Genomic DNA, 16,922 nt, shown 5'->3' with positions numbered 1-16,922 from the left:
GACATCAACGCCTAAGGCTAAACCAAGTCGAGGCGCAGTTGAAAAGCAAAACAGAGCTAAAGTAAATCAGTGTAATTTTGTGTTTCCAATTGTAAAATAATAAATAACCCATCGTTGTATTTGCCAGTTGTGTACTCTGTAACCGTTTACATTTTTGACAAAATAATCCCTGAAGAAGTACCTCTAACTCCCATAAAAAGCATTATTTTTAAAATGCAAATTTGAATACTTCATGAATGTATTCATGAATGTATGAATGAATGCATTTGTATGAGGACGGCATTTCAAATGCTATGCTAGTGGCTATGCTAGTGGTATTTAAGAGGAGCTGTAGCTGGTAAAATGTGAAAATGATATACAGTATGACCGACGTGTCGGGCCTATAAAAATTTTAATTGACAATATTATTAATTGTGAACCAATACAAATGATATTATCATTATATTATACAGTATAGAGCTTGAACAGACACAGCTGTCACAAGGCAGCCCAAGACTGCAGCAGCAGCCCTCCTCCTCCTAGGATGTCAGAGCTCTACACCAAGTTGATTAAAAACACCCACTTGGAAATTAAATTGCTCAAGTTGAAGTCATTTGTATGCTTGAAAATGGTAAATTTAGGCAAGAAAAAATACAATTTGCTTAAATAAGCATACTTTTTACTAATAGGAGGCCTTCTTCAACAACAAAACAGCATCATACATTAATATCATTTTTTTATTTGGAATTTTATTTGGAAAATTGTGGTAATCGTGAAATTTGAAGCGCAAAGTGGTGAGGGATTACTGTATTGTCATACATTCACAAGCACCGGCATTGTTACCCACTGCGCCATCCAGCCACTTAAAAAAAACACTAACGCTAACATTAACCGCCAGGTCACAACAATACCGTGATGAATAAACCAAGACACGCACTTAACCCTTTAACTTTGAATACATAGTCACCGATAAAACTGACCTACATTTCTGCCAGTAACTTAAAGAATTAGTAACTTCCACCGGTGATCAGTGGTTCTCGGAAATTTGTCACTCAGCCAAATGTAACAAGCGTAAATAGAACAGCTCGGTGGTAAAGGGTTCAGAGAACTCCAAACCTCCACACTACAACATGATCTGGAGCAGTTCAGAATCAATATTTATCAAAAAACATGACAAAAACATAAAACATTTAAATAAAATACATCCACTCACCGGAGATGTCAATTTCTCCTCCTCAGTCAGCCATTATGGGCGTAACTCGGCTTGTAGCACAGTTTTACACTGATCAACCAATCAGAGGACAGAAAAATGCTGACATTATTATAAGCCGGCCAGCTTGCCTTGAGAGGCGATTTAGAAATCTGGTTTAAAAAAACAGCCCCATTGCTAATAGTGTGTATGTGACCAGGGCCTGCCCTCCTGATTCTGAAGGCCCTGGGCATATTACATTGATATGCCAACACATCTGACTGGACCAAACAAATCTAACATACACATACACCGCTGGAAGCAGTGCAGGCAAAAGACAAGCTGCAAAATAAAGACAATAGACTGAATAGAATAGATTAGATTAGATATAGAATAGAATAGAATAAATTAGTACAATTTCATGGCAGAAATAATACAATTTAAGTTTAAGTGTAGATCAGCGCTTCTAATGAAAGTTTGGCTGGTCCTGACTGCACCACCACTGCCATAACCCATTGCCTCGATTTGCATACGTTTAGAAAAAGTGTAGTATTGTTGGGTAAGAATAAGAATAAGCGTGTTATCACTACATACTTGCCATATACTGCACCTGTTGTAAGAAATAAAGCAAGTGCAATGTTAAACTGTTTCTCCTGAGCACTGATACGGGTAGATTCATTAGCAATGGCTAAATGTGTGACAGCTAAATGAAGGCGAGATACAAGAGAGGGTGAGCCAAGGGGGGGAAAGTGAATAGGAGTGAAGAGGAATAGAAGCAGAGGCGAGAGACATGGGGGCTTTTTTACAAAGATGACACGATCAGGTCATCTGTAATGTAAGCCGAGAGTAAATATTTGGCAATTAGTTAAATGTCTGCCACAGGCCTGGCACTTTATGCAGTACAGTGGAAGTAGTTTGTCACAGCGTAGGAGAGACTTCTGCTGGCGAAAGGCGGTAATGTCAGACTTAAACCTGGAGGTTCATATTTTCACACATAAAATGACAGATGGACAGCACAGGGAGTCTCACATGGCTCCATACGCTGTATAGACAAAAGTATAGGCACACCTGACCATAACTCAAAATGGAAGAACACATGATGTTCATCTCTTTTTATTTTTAATTATTCATCTGTCATATGATTTTTTTTTTTGTTCAATTTTTTTCTTTATTGCCACAGAGAATTTAATGACATTAAAACATCAGCTCGGGTGTATTTCTTTCATATTTTTGACATACCCACTGTCTGTCTCATATGCATGTATACTAAAAAAGACTGTAAAGGAAACCCCAGTGCTTCCTTCCCCAATTTTGCTATCTCCTCGCTCCTCCAGGTACATTTTAAGAAATTGAGATGTCCTCTAGAGAGGCGTGCTGAGATAAATTCCTGGGTCACAGGCAGGAGGTCCGAGAAGAGGAAGCATAAATTAGGTGTCAAAAAGGACCGTTTTTGAGCAGCTCAACAACCTTGAGTAATGAGAGTAATGAGTACCACATTGGGAAAACCAAAGGAGAACAAATCTTAGATTATTAACATGTAGATAGGGTTGGTTGCAAGGGCGGGGGGCAAGTAAGGAGTAAATGTACACCCTGGACTAACAGCAAGTCAATTATAGGGTGATTGCATAAAGCATATTTATTGGGTTGATCACATTTCAGCCAAAGTGTGGTTTTTGTCAAAGCGGACGATTACATTATTATTATTATTATTATTATTATTACAAATTATTTCGACAAAGCTTTTTTTCCATGAGACAGTGACGAGCTAAACACGACACATTGATGAGTAAAACGTGATGAGTGGCGAGTGTTGATGAGAGGAGACTGGACGAAAATGTTTGTTAGGGTGGTAAAAGCTAAACTGCAGCAATGCATCCTAACTTAGCATTCAACGCATTCCCCGCGAAACACGCCGGTGACGTGGGCAGTGGGAGCACTTTGGGTGGGAAACAACGCACTTATTTGTGGACTCGAAATATAATCCCGTTAAAGCATAATTTAACGGAGATTAATTGAGATTGATCAGTCTGGAAAAAGTTATAAAGCCATTTCTTTGCATGCAAAAAAAGAGAAAAAAAATAAATAAATCAGGAAGGGGTCAAACACTTTTTCACACCTGTACATACAAAGTTACCGGACAGTTGGCTTGCGATCATTTTTAAACCGTCTTGAAATATATGTATAACATTGTTTTAACCTTTTTAAAAAATGACATGCACATGCGTCATGGCCAATTATGCCAAATTAAACGATGACGTCATCTACACACACTGCTCTCCCGCAACCACAAATGTCCTGTGCAAAACACTGCGTATGGACAATTTTGAGTCTCCCAATTAACCTACAGTAATAATAATAATAATGGTAATGTATTTGATTTTATATAGCGCTTTTCAAAGTACCCAAAGCGCATCACACTGAAGTGAACCCATTATTCGTTCACTCCTCAGTCACACACTGGTGGTGGTAATCTACATCGTAGCCGCAGCTGCCCTGGGGTAGACTGACAGAAACGTGGCCGCCAATTCGCGCCTTCGGCCTCTCAGTATGGGCAGCACTGGCGGTAAAGTGGGTGAAGGGAGCGAGGATCGAACTGCCAACTTTCCGCTTTCTGGACGATAGGATAATAGGAGCTAAACTGTTGTGCATAAAGCATCTACCCCTGAAGTGACTGGTGTAACCCGCAGAATGAGAGTCGAGAGGGCCAGCCATCGAGCTGAAACACTGGTAGAAGTTAAAGAGTAAGTTTTCCAGCTTTCCTGAGAGGAAGGGAGGGGCATATCAGTACACCCTCTGTAGAAATGTGGCATGCAGTGGACTGCATTTAAAAAAAAAGAAAAAAAAACAAGCTGTGAAAACTGTGCAAAAGATTGGGGAGTTGTGGACCACTCTCCAAGTGCCTATCAGGGTTTCAAGTGAAATGGTCTGAGTAGTAGTCATCTGTGTGCGCTTGTGTTTTGTTTGTGTGCGTGGCACCAGGAGACAGGGTGCCAGCAAGATAGTAATAGATCACATTTACAATAGTGTCATTCACCAGCCATGTTCCATTAATCTCCCATCCCCTCCTACTGCCTATGATAGCACTATCATTCATTCAAAGACATACACTCACCATTCCCAACTTCAGTGAATGCAGCATTGCACTCTGCTGCTGTGCCGTCTCTGGCCACACATATTAAAGGCAGCTTTTTGTGTACTTGTGTATTAAACTATGCTGTTCCAAGTATGGTTTGCTCATAGAAATACTGTAAATTCCGCTGTATAAGCTACTACTTTTTTCTTAAACTTTGAACCGTGTGGCTTATACGGCAGTGTGGCTAATTTAGGCTAAATTCTAAACTTGTGGCATCTCCTTTACTTCAGAACTACTACTAATTGTTTAAATACTGCGCCGCTTGCGAGTCAGTGAGGACACGGTAGCTCTTTCTTTGGCAGAAACCAATCACGAGCTATCAGTGCAGTCATGGCAAGCTTGTCGACTCATTGGAAATCACAGTAGGTCATTATATATAACAGTGTAAGAATATAACAGTATGACTTACAGTGTCATCTTACAAATATCATTAAACTCATCACACAGTAACTTATCACTCAAAAGGTATTCCTGATAAATATACAAACAAGTATCCAGGCTACTCTGGCTCCCTCTGGTGGACAGAAACAGCATTGCAGCACGAGCCACTATTTTCTATGCTGCTTGTCCTCCAATGAAATGCTTTGCTCAAATGAAATACATTATGGGAAAACTGATTTTTTTTTTCATTTAAACTTAAATTGGTACATGTTTGTATATTGATTTGAGTGTTAAGTTGCCATGTGCTGAGTTTAGTGTTGTATTTAAGATGACACCAGGAGTCAGACTGTTACATTGAGAATTACTCCTGCAATTTCCAATGGGTTGACAAGCTCGTTGTGAGTTTTTTCAGAGCTCGTGATTGGCTCCTGTCAAAAAAAAGAGCTAACTGTTCCTCACGGACCCGTGCGCACCAAAATATGCTATTTTATGACGTGGACACATGCAGCTTATACAGTTTAATATACGGTATACATTTTTCATATGCATTTGAAAGGCCGCCATGTTTGCAGAGCACTTTTACGTGTCATTTAGTTTCTGACCTCTCTGGGTGGATGTACAGCAGAACCCGGCTTTTTACAGAAAAACGTGAGTAATTGAGATACCAATAAAGATGTCTATTTTTGACACTCACAATGTAACAGCAACACCTGACTATGCAGGTAATAAATACACACACACTTATATACATGGAAACAATACTGGCATTTATAATCCGCAAGGCATGCTTGGTATCCTGTTGGGGAAGTGAGTGCATGGGCTTCCCAGCATGCTTTGTGGGTTATTAGTACGTGAGAGCACAAAAGGCAGATTTTAACAAATTAACAAATAATATTTTGCCCCAAAATTCATGAATATGCGGGGTCATGAATATGGAGCAATCTACTGACCTGAGAGAATGGTCAATGATCAAATGAGGCAGAGAAACAATAATTATCTTTGAATTGTGAATTATCCTTTCATTTTAATAACACATCTTCTGCATCTTCTCCAGCGTGTGCGTGTGTGTGCGTGTGTCCAATGTGGGGTGTTTTTGTAGCAGCAACATTCACTTTGGTTCAATTAAAATCATTCTGCTTTTTATCGGCAGGAATGTTCCGACGACTGTGAACAACACCACTAAATATGATTATCAGCATACTGTATGTATCATTTCTGCTCATCGGAATGAAAGACAAGCCTGCATTATTGCATATTTCATACACAAATTGCATTACTGTTTGTACCGCGCCAAAAGTGAACATGACACCTGAGAAATGATGTGGGTATTTTCACTTAATTAACTGCCTTGATCTTGTTTATTTTCTTTTCTTCCCCCCTCTGTGAGTGTAGATATGTATCGCCTGGAGTTGGCTGGAGGTCTGGGGGTCATATTGCTGCTGCTGGGAGTTCTAACTGCGCTCTATAAGTGTTACAACCTAGAAATCATGCTGTGCTACAGGAGACATTTTGGCAGTGATGAAACTGAAGATGGTAAGTTTTCTTGAGTTTCGGTTTTAGTGTTTTGTCCAGCAGCTATCATTAACACGCAAGCTGTATACGGTAGCCCACATGGGCAAACGTACAGCAACAACCAAACGCTCCAAACACAGAAGTCATCCAAAAATGTACCTGTATGTGAATTTGGAAATAAGATCCAGTACATTTTCTGGAATAAAAAGGAAAAATAAGGGAAAATGAGGGGAAAAAAGGGAAAATGTCCCTTTTCACAGAATTTCCTCCAACTTTCCTTTGGACATCCTGCTCATGTCTTTAAAGAGGGACATCCCTCAGTTATGGCGCCCCGGTAGCTTGGCTCCGTAATGGCAATGATAATGGTTTAATTTTATTTGAACATGCATGCAAGTTACAATAGAATACATCACATAGATCAATTCACAGTTCCACATGTCCAAAAGGTATTCTGATGTAGTCTTTACCAGTTAATACATGGGAAAATGATACAATGGAAAATGATAAGGTAATGTAACAGTGTAGTAATATAATTGTCAAGGTTTTTTTCTATCATAATAAATAATAATCACATAATTAGTATAGTAGTAAATAAATAATGATCATTTCAAAGGCATAACTAAACTGAGCTGTAATAATGGGTGAGTGCTGACAATGCAATCACAAGAATGAAGAGTAAGAGTGTTGTAGTGGTTAGACTTAGCCTTTTGCACACAGTGGTTCAAAACTCTTCCTTGTATTTTGCAAACATCAACTATTTGTATTGTTTCTTGAAATCGCTCATCTCTGTGCCTTGTTTGACTTCTTTACTCAATCAAAGAAAATAAACGGAAAGTGTAATTGGGATGAGGATTAGCACAAATATGTAAAAAAAAAAAAAAAGTATAATATTTCTGAAGGATTTAAATTATTATATTTCATGGAAAAGTCTAATTTTAGAGAGCAGGGACAGGCAAATGCCATTTTTTCAGTGTTCAAGGTTTAAATTAACCTTTTAAATTGTATTTATTAAATATTCAGTCCGATTAAACAAATGGCACTGATTCAGTGGAATGGTCCAGTAAGTAATGCACCTTGAATAACAAACACCATGAAATTACAGACATTTAATGAATGGTTAACAAATACAGGGTAAACAACATTGTTATGATTATCGTTGTCAATATACAGTATCATTATATAATACCAGTCTAGTTTTGGGTACAATGCCAAGCTTCAAACAATCAGGATAGACAGATAGTAATAAAAGTACAGTGTGAGCTACACAGATACAGGTGTAAATGCATCTAGTGTACATATTTAAATGGCTGCCTTGGATCATTTCAAGATTCAAATTCAAGAGTTTTATTGTCATATGCACAGTAGAACAGGTAGTTCTGCTATGAAATTCTTGTTTGCATGCTTTGTATCATTTTTTGGTATAAAACTATTGTTAATTAATTCCTCTCTATGTCTATTTCTGTCTGTCTATGATGTAGATAATAAAGAGTATGATGCCTATCTTTCTTATACCAAAGTGGATCTGGATTCATTGGGCAGGTCAGCCACCTCTTTGCACACATGCTACATGCAACAATGATGCTCCGTCTCCAATTCTATTTATATGACCTACACACTACTTATAATGCTAGTTAAGTAGGGCATAACTTCAATTAGATCCTATCTATCAGATTGTATCTTAATGTATCTTGTCATGTACTTGATGATGGCTTTGCGTTACTTTGGTACTTCTGCAGAGCGAGCAGCGATGAGGAGACGTTTGCTTTGGAAATCTTGCCTGACGTGTTGGAGAAACATTATGGATACAAGCTGTTTATACCAGACAGAGATCTCATTCCTAGCAGTAGTAAGTATCCATCGGTCATCTCGCTATCGACCCGACCTCCTGTGCGCGCACACACACACACACACACACACACACACACACACAGAAGGCCAAACACCCAGAGTAATCACTTTATATTGCTATTCATCATAACATACACTGACACACATTGTACTGCATGTACTGTATGTATTTGATCACAGTTGTACCTCATGTAAACTGTAACATCATTGTCCTTACTTCTAGCCAAAACATACATCCAACACATACGGTCTCAATCTTAATCACCCGCACACAGACACACTGAATGGGCACATTCTACACACACAGTTTGTCATCATTTCTGGGGTTATGTGTCACTCTCTGTCCTGTACTCAAGGGGGAAATCCGCCCGTTATTGCTCTATCTGTCAATGCTCTGACCTCACTCACAAACACACACACACACACACATACACATACACAAGCACTGTTACAGATAAATGTAGGACTTTGTAGAATACTAAAACATTTCCACTGAAAGTGATTTCTTTCTCCGCATTTTATTCACATTTCATCTTTCAGCTCTGTTACTGAAAAATATCCTTGTTGGAAACATGGCTGCTGTTTACAAAATCAAAGTTTAAAGACATGAGTTGTTTGTTTGTTTTTCAGAGCAAGTGTACTGAAGCAGTCTGAGAGAGAAATGAGAAAGCAAAGCATAGTGTTTTCATTAGTGATCATAGTGATTAATTTCTCCCTGATTACAAATAGGTGAGACTACAAGTCCATATTCTTTTTTGGGACAACATGCTGTGCATGTTTTCTCTACATGACATGAAATACTGTAATACCCCTTTTGCAGTGGTTCTCAGTTATTTTCTGTCAAGATTTCCCTTACTTTCTGGGAAATTTCCCTTCCTTTTAAATACATAGTGGTAGTGTGTATATGTAGTATAGTATAGTAATGTATAGTACTACATAATTACACACATCACTTGAACTGCACACAGGATGAGTGAATTACAGACGCAGACAGAGCTGCCTTCATTTCCTTACCTTTGTTGCTGACAGAGCAACAAAACCCAAAGCACAACATTCAATTATTTCCTCCATTAGCCCTCTAAAATGAACAAAGAAGACTAATAAACAGAACAAACAATGACAATTGTTTTTTTGGAATTTCATGATCATAATGGTTTACACAATTTCAAAGACACCAGCTAGGTGCGACAATCGTAAGAAATGGTATTTCAGACTTGGGGAGGATAATGCATTTAAAAGAACATTAAATATAAAGCCAGAATTTGAAAAGGAAGCACAAGCATACCTAATTTTACTAATCTTCCATGATATTTGTGCCAAAGAATTACTGAGTGTGAAATTGCAGTGGGTGTGTCAAAAAATTCTGTCATTATTTTATCAATTTGTGCAAATCATCTGAAATAATGAACAGCCTCAGGGACTGACTTTCTTAAAAAAAACAATTAAGGCTCATACAAACAGCACCAAAAAACTGGCATTTTTAGGAAGGCCTCTGCATCAACGGTTGCATAATAAAAACTGCTTGGCTCTAATGTATGAACTACAAAATTAAGACGAAAATAAACCCATGACTGGTCTTTATTCAAATTTGTACCAGCATATTTTGTACCAGCACTTATATTATGGACTCTTGTCAGTCACATGGCTCCTCTTGGAAAGATTTTAATATTTAAACTAGCCCAAATAGCTCAAGCAAGGAAGCTGTCTCTAAATGTTTCGCTGTCTTGTTTTTTTTTTACTATGTATATGAAATATTCTCCAACAACTATTATTTATTAGTATGTGGTTAAAAGTCATGTGAAGATAAATCATCAAGTTTCACAGACTCACAGGTGCTCGACGAAGACTCGACTGATGGGTGCTTGAAAAAGACTCGAGTTTCAATGACTCACGGGTGCTCAAAGAAGACGTGAGCTCCAATGACTCAGGGGTGCTTGACAAAGACTCAAATTTCATTGACTCATGGGTACTCAACTAGACGAAGACTTGAGTGTCACTGACCCACAGATACTCGAAGAAGACCCCAATTTCACTGACTCATGGGGTCTTGACAAAGATTTGAGATTTCCTAACTCACAAGTGCTCGACGAAGACTCAAGTTTCAGTGACTCACAGGTATCTGACAAAGACTCAAGTTTCATTGACTCATGGGCACTCAGTGGGATGAAGACTCGTCTTTCACTGACTCACAGGCACTCAAAAAGACTCAAGTTTCACTGACTCACGGGTATTCAATGAAGACTCGGGTTTCACTGGCTCACAAGTACTCGGAGAGCACTCGAGTTTCACTGACCTACGGGTGCTCAACAAAGACTGGAGTTTGAGTGACTTACGGGTGCCCGACGAAGACTCGACTTTCACTGACTCATGGGAGCTTGATGAAGACTCGCGTTTCAGTGACTCACAGGTGACCGAAGAAGACTCGTGTTTTAGTGACTCACAGGTGTTTGACAAAGACATGAGTTTCAATGACTCAGGGGTGTTCGACGAAGACTTGGGTTTCACTGACTCACAGGTGGTCGAAGAAGAATCGAGTTTCACTGACTCACGGATGCCCTACAAAGATTTGAGTTTCACTGACTCATGGGTGCTCGAAGAGAAATTTGAGTTCCAGTCACTCACAGGTGCTTGATGAACACTCGTCTTCCGATGACTCACGAGTACTCAACAAAGGCTCATGGGTGCTCGCCAAGCATCTACAGTTTGGCTGCCGAACTTGTGCATGCATTCTGTGGCAGCTAACTTAAAGGAAAACTGTACTTTCTTTAAAATTTTGACCATCATCCACAGTGCTTATGTGATACATGAACACACGTCTTCCTCTTTTCAGTGCGTTCGAAAGATATAAAATTAGGTCAAATAAGACAGGTCATTACTGCATGTGTGGGATTTACTTATTCAGCCTATAAAGTGGTCTGAAAAAGGTTCCAAAAAGCTGCAGCAGCGCTCTATTTACATATAATGTGACGTGCATATTAACCATACTACAGCGACATTATTATTATTATTATTATCAACATTGTTACGCCAATCGAACTACGTTACTGGCACATTGACCGAGCCGGCGAGCTTCACTACAGATTTGCCCGCAGCGCGTAAGTGCCACGCTCACGACCCCTCAGACCACTACCAAAAGGTACATAGTCAAGATACCGAGAGTACTGTTGTGTTTTTATTTTTGAGTTTCTTAAGTTAATGGTCGGTGTAGGTGTTTGTTTCTCTGATTCTATGTGAAATCAAGGAGTCGAGAAAGGAAGTTCCGGTAATAAACAAAATCCGCAAAATACTGTTTTACATGTCATCACGAATGTACCTCTTACTACATTGTCACAGCATGTATATAAAACCATTAACTGTTGTTGGAGGTGTTTTAATAGCGGTCTTTGTAAGCAGCATAGGTGAATCCCATTAAGTGCAGTAAAATAGACAGCTCGAGTCACATTCACCATGTTTGCCAGGTAGACCAGTGGTAGAATGTACAGGAATGTACGTGCTTTCTCTCAACCTGCTGCTCTCTCAGCGTCCTGCTCTTTCAACACGCTGCTCTATCCTCAGCATTGCCGGTTACTACTAAGCACTTCCGGTTTACGTCTGTCACGTGACTTACTCACAATATACCAAAAGGTCTATCAACAATAATTTTTGTGCATAGGACATGTTGAACATACCTAAATAAAACAAAATATGCACAATGAAAAGGACTGCCATTTACGTACAATTAGTGACCTCATCCGCGCCAGCTACAGGGGGCCTGTTGCATACAGTATGTGAGTTTCTGGGCATGCACTTTGCGACCACTGACTCGAATGATTCCAATACCCAGTTTACTAAAGCGAGTGACTCATTAGAACTTGAATCACTAAAAGGAATCGAGTCATTACTACCATAGAACCTGGTAGATTTCATGCACGTATTTTCTTCTATTGTGGCGTAATGCACAAAGTACATGTTTTACTGAAATTACTGCCAAGCCAACTATCTTTTTATGAAAATTCTTTTTTGTCTCTCTTTTAGCATACATTGAAGACCTGGCTCGGAGTGTGTTGCAAAGCAGACGTTTGATCATTGTTTTGACGCCAGAGTTTGTGGCCAAAAGAGGCTGGAGCATCTTTCAGATAGAAACACGCCTCCACTCCATGCTGGTTACTGGGGAAATCAAGGTAAAAATCAACTTATATTAGCTTTTGACTTTCTGGAGTTGCAGTAACGCATGGAGTCAAGTTTTAGAGTTTGAGTCATGTGCTGTACATGCTATTTTGATTTCCACATATTTCTCCCCGTTTCCACTTTTGTACTTATGTGTATAGGTAATCATGATAGAATGTGCAGATCTAAAGAGTGTGATCAACTATCAAGAGGTGGAAGCACTTAAGCATACAATCAAGGTATGCAGAGAATGATGACGAAAGTAGAGGGTCACCAATATTAGTCAATGAAATAATGCCTTTACACCTTCCCTCAGGTTTTATCCATCATTAAATGGAGGGGTCCAAAGAGCAATGAGCTGTCCTCTAAGTTTTGGAAACAGGTGGTCTATGAGATGCCAGCTAAGCGAAGAGAGACTTTGTCCAGACGTCAGGTAAACTGTAAACTGATTGACAATGAAGCTCTACTATTGTCCTGTGTCGCCACCAGGTATGAATGTGAGTGTGAATGATTGTTTGTCTATATGTGCCCTGCGATTGACTGGCGACCAGTCAAGGGTGTACCCCACCTCTCACCCGAAATCAGCTGGGATAGGTTCATATCCCTAGTGAGGATAAGCGGCATAGAAAATCGATGGCAACGCAAATTTGTCCAACACCACTTCAAACTACATCTCCGAAAATGTCTCCAGTATAATAATATATAGCTATATAAACATACACCTACATTTATTATTTATTGACAATTTTGTCTCCATCAAAACAGGACTGAAACTCATTTGATTGTGCAAGTGGACCCAATATTGTGGCCAGTGTGTAGTGTATAATTTAGTTTTTTAATATGAATAGTCTACTGCACCAACCTTTTTGTAACACTGTTTCGTTTAGGGCTTTAAGTGAATCAAATGCTAAACCTACAATTTGAATATACTTCATAAACATTCTGCAGGTCGTTAGCAGTAATGAAAAACCATAAAAAGACTCAAATGAGTGTGAAAACGTAATCTTTTTACGTGCTTTTTCTCCCTGCGGATGCAGACATTAACGACAAACAGATGGTCTGTAAAATGCTGACTAAATATAGGTAATAGGGAGTATGAAATAGGAATTACGGTGGGAAAATGTGTACACCTCAGGTGGTAGATGCTCTGATAAGCAAAAATATGCTTTCCTGCTGCTAAGTATGGAAGACTAATGCCCGGAAAATAAACCATACACTGAATCCTCAATTATACCAGCCTTACGCAGGCCAAAGTGACATCAGTGATCCACGTTACGTGGCATATATTCCTATAACAGGAGCGCTGTCCAACTTTTTTCCAAGAACCGTCTCGACAAACCATTTTTACAATGCTTTACCTATAAACCATGAGCAGAATGAATGTGTGTAGAATGTTCTTCAGCGGAAAGCATGTACAAAACGACAAAAGCGACGCTGATACACGTTGCTCAAAAGGTTACTGAGGATATAAAAGATATGACAAGATATGAAATATATTTATTTGGAGGCCTAAATCACATTTTCCCTGACCCACTTTTTGGGAGTGGCAGCTCTTTCTGGCTCTTTATGACCGCAGCAAATAAAATCACATTACACTATGATCTATACCTGATGTGTGTTAAAGTCAAGCGGATGAGTTTGCTGCCTGAAGCCTCAACCAAGGACATGGACGCATTATCAAGCAGCAGTGACCTAAAACAAAATACGGTATCTGCAAACAAATGTTATGTTTCTCATTGAATGAAAGAACAAACATTTTTCATGAAGGGTGCACGGGCATTCAGTAAATTGTAAAATAAACAGAGCATGTGCTCCTCCCAGCTGTCATTAATCACGATTATAAAGGAGTTTAAATGTGGATATTGTAAAGATACAATTCTATATTTTTTAAAACTTTTTGTACAAAGTGGCCTCATCAAATTTGGGTACAAATATGTACGTCGAGTTTAAATGACGTCGAGTTTTGGTTTAAATTGGGATTTAAACCTAAATGATATCTAAATTAGGGCCGCACGGTGGTCTAGTGGTTAGCATGTTGGCCAACACAGTAACAGCCTGGAGATCGGGAAGACCTGGGTTCGATTCTCCCCTGGGCATTTCTGTGTGGAGTTTGCATGTTCTCTGTGCGTGGGTTTTCCCCGGGTACTCCGGTTTCCTCCCACATTCCAAAAATATGCATGTTAGGTTAATTGGCGACTCTAAATTGTATGAATGTTAGTGTGTATGTGAATGGTTTTTTGTCTATATGTGCCCTACGACTGGTGACCAGTCCAGGGTGTACCCCGCCTGTCACCCGAATAGGCTCCAGCATGTATAGAAAATAGATGGATGGATATCTAAATTAACTCCTAAGTCGCTCACATCGTATACAGAACACTTGAAGGACATATAAAATACAGTAATAAAAATATTAAATACAAGAATTAAAGGCAACAGTAATAAAAAGGACAGAGCAACTCCTGACTTTGATCCTTGTGGTTATCTTGCACACTGGAAGGGTGTTTATGGATGTTTATTAGGAGGAGGAAGTCTGATAATGAGACCACGACACTGCTTACTTGTCCATTTCATAGGAGCGCATCATTTCACATGTTGTCCTTCACGATGGTACCGACAGTCCAACGGCTTAGACGAAGCCAATGTTTGTCTTCATTTTCGGAGCATTTTACGATGTCTAATTTCACTTCGCTTTTCACTTTCAATTTCCTTTTCGTTGACGCACTGCCGTCAAAGTTTGCCTTACGCTTAAGTGACATAATGAAGGGGAAAAACTAGGAGTGTCCGGATACAACTTTTGCGCTTCCGATACAATACTACAGCCTTGAGCATTGTCTCATACCGATATTGATCCGATCCGATCACTTTCTCACACTCGCGGATATTGTTTGAGGGTGCTGGAGTTTTGTTTGTCTGTGGTCTTGCGAGGATCCTCATGCTATTTTTCACAAGTGCTGATATTGGAGATTTTAGATGCAAGCCGATATAATCCAATGTTGGACTGATGTCCGATATCAATATCGGATCAGGAAAACCCCCTTGAAAAAAGTTAACAGAAAAGAACAAAAGTGACGTCCTCCTTCCTCCGTGTAGCGATGTGCGACTACTTATTCTTCCGCGGCACACATGTAATTAGTTCTCCTTTTTTCATTTAGTACAGTGTTAATAATTTATGGGGAGTTTGTCGTAACCATGAAACGGCGTAACATGAGGAAAGCCTGTACACCCTCAGAACAATCCCAAAACTTTAGGACCTTGCCAGATTCTGATGTACTTGTCTGACTCATTTATCCCTGGAAAGTCAACCTAAACAATGTAAGCCCAAGAAGAATTGTCTTTTCCAATTTCTGGGCAAATAAACGCTCTGCTAAACTTCTTCACAAGAATACTGAACATAAACCATCCATCTTGCTCAGAAACCTTTCGTTGACGGAATAACAAAGTTGGACTTTGACGACTCGCCTTGGCTTCATATTTTTATTACTTTTAGACGTTTATGCATAAAAGGATATTGGTGTCTGCCGTCCAATCATGTCGATATTCCTTAGATCAAAGTAAACCCTCCTTGAATAATCACACACGTGTGCGTCTCCTCAGAAATATATATTATTGTGTCTCCATGGAAACAGGTGATGGACTCAGGTGAGCAGGGCCTCTTTGGAGACCTGCAGACCACCGTCTCCACCATTGCCATGACAACGACTTCAGCATCCCTGGTGCCTCCGAGTGAGAATCGGCACGGACATCATCAGGTCAACTATTGCAGATATATTACGTTAAACCGTGGCTAGCACCACTGTGTATATGACTCTTCAAACTGCATTTAATACTTCATACGAGTTGGATTGGGGAGTTTTTTTAATGTAACGTGGATTTTAAGAAAGCTCCCAGAATTTATAGACTTGATATCCATTTATAGTCTGGCTAATAAGATCATTGTTGACACTGCACCTCCTTACAAGGTCAGTAGAATTTCCATTCAGAGTCATGCTTCATGATAAAAGTTCAAGGAACGTTCTGGTTTCTTTTGTAGGTTTCCTTGGCAACAGAGATCCCTGACTACAACCAGATGACCTTGCCTCTCGGAGGGGGTCACATGGCTACAGCAGCCCAAATGAGGCATTTCTGCCGCAGCTATGAGTTTCATCTTCCCCCACAGCCGTCTGCCTTGTCGCCTCCCCTTCCACCTCCTCCACCCACCATGCAGTTCTCCACTCTGGGCCCTGGGGGGCGCCATGTCTATTGCAACATCCCTATGACCCTTCTGAATGGACAGGTGAGCAAATGGCACTGTTAATCAATTAGTAGATTCCACCGAATCTGTGCCAATTGCTTGTTGTAACGCTCACAAAAGAAACTGTAAATCTGATAATACACACACTCAAAATGTGTGTTGGCCCATCTGAAATTTAAAAAAAAGACTGATTTAATTTAATTTAATTTAATTTAATTTAATTTAATTTAAATCTCACTTGCATGTTTTTGGAATGTGGGAGGAAACCTGGAGAAAACGCACGCACGCACGGGGAGAACATGCAAACTCCAGACAGAGATGCCCAAAGGAAATTCGAACCCAGACCTTCCCGATCTTCTGACTCTGCGGCCACACTAGGCCACCGTGCGGCCCCTTTAGTGTGAATTTTACTAAATTGTTTTATTGTTTGTTTTTTTTTAAGAAAATCAATTTAAAGTATAGTTGGGATAAGGAGTAAGACAAATATATTTAAAAGTAGAAAA

At 39.5% G+C, this 16,922-nt stretch overlaps 1 protein-coding gene across 9 annotated transcripts in view; it reads left to right on the top strand.

Annotated features, from left to right (window-relative positions):
* Positions 1 to 16,922, top strand: part of il1rapl2 (interleukin 1 receptor accessory protein-like 2) — a 384,745-nt gene that overhangs the window by 354,624 nt on the left and 13,199 nt on the right. For all 9 annotated transcript variants that reach the window (XR_008572829.1, XR_008572827.1, XR_008572828.1 and 6 more), the window contains 8 exons: positions 6,075 to 6,215; positions 7,673 to 7,733; positions 7,931 to 8,040; positions 12,057 to 12,202; positions 12,350 to 12,427; positions 12,505 to 12,621; positions 15,815 to 15,937; positions 16,219 to 16,461. Coding sequence is in view for 4 of the 9 variants with exons in the window: in XM_054791464.1 (XP_054647439.1) it covers positions 6,075 to 6,215; positions 7,673 to 7,733; positions 7,931 to 8,040; positions 12,057 to 12,202; positions 12,350 to 12,427; positions 12,505 to 12,621; positions 15,815 to 15,937; positions 16,219 to 16,461 (1,019 nt within the window). In the remaining 5 variants the exon portion in view is untranslated. The remainder of the gene's footprint in view (positions 1 to 6,074; positions 6,216 to 7,672; positions 7,734 to 7,930; positions 8,041 to 12,056; positions 12,203 to 12,349; positions 12,428 to 12,504; positions 12,622 to 15,814; positions 15,938 to 16,218; positions 16,462 to 16,922) is intronic.

Source organism: Dunckerocampus dactyliophorus, chromosome 11 (genome assembly GCF_027744805.1).
Source record: "Dunckerocampus dactyliophorus isolate RoL2022-P2 chromosome 11, RoL_Ddac_1.1, whole genome shotgun sequence".
NCBI classification, from domain to species: Eukaryota; Metazoa; Chordata; class Actinopteri; order Syngnathiformes; family Syngnathidae; genus Dunckerocampus; species Dunckerocampus dactyliophorus.
Note: the sequence above shows the minus strand (reverse complement) of the source record. Positions and strands in the feature narration are given on the sequence as shown.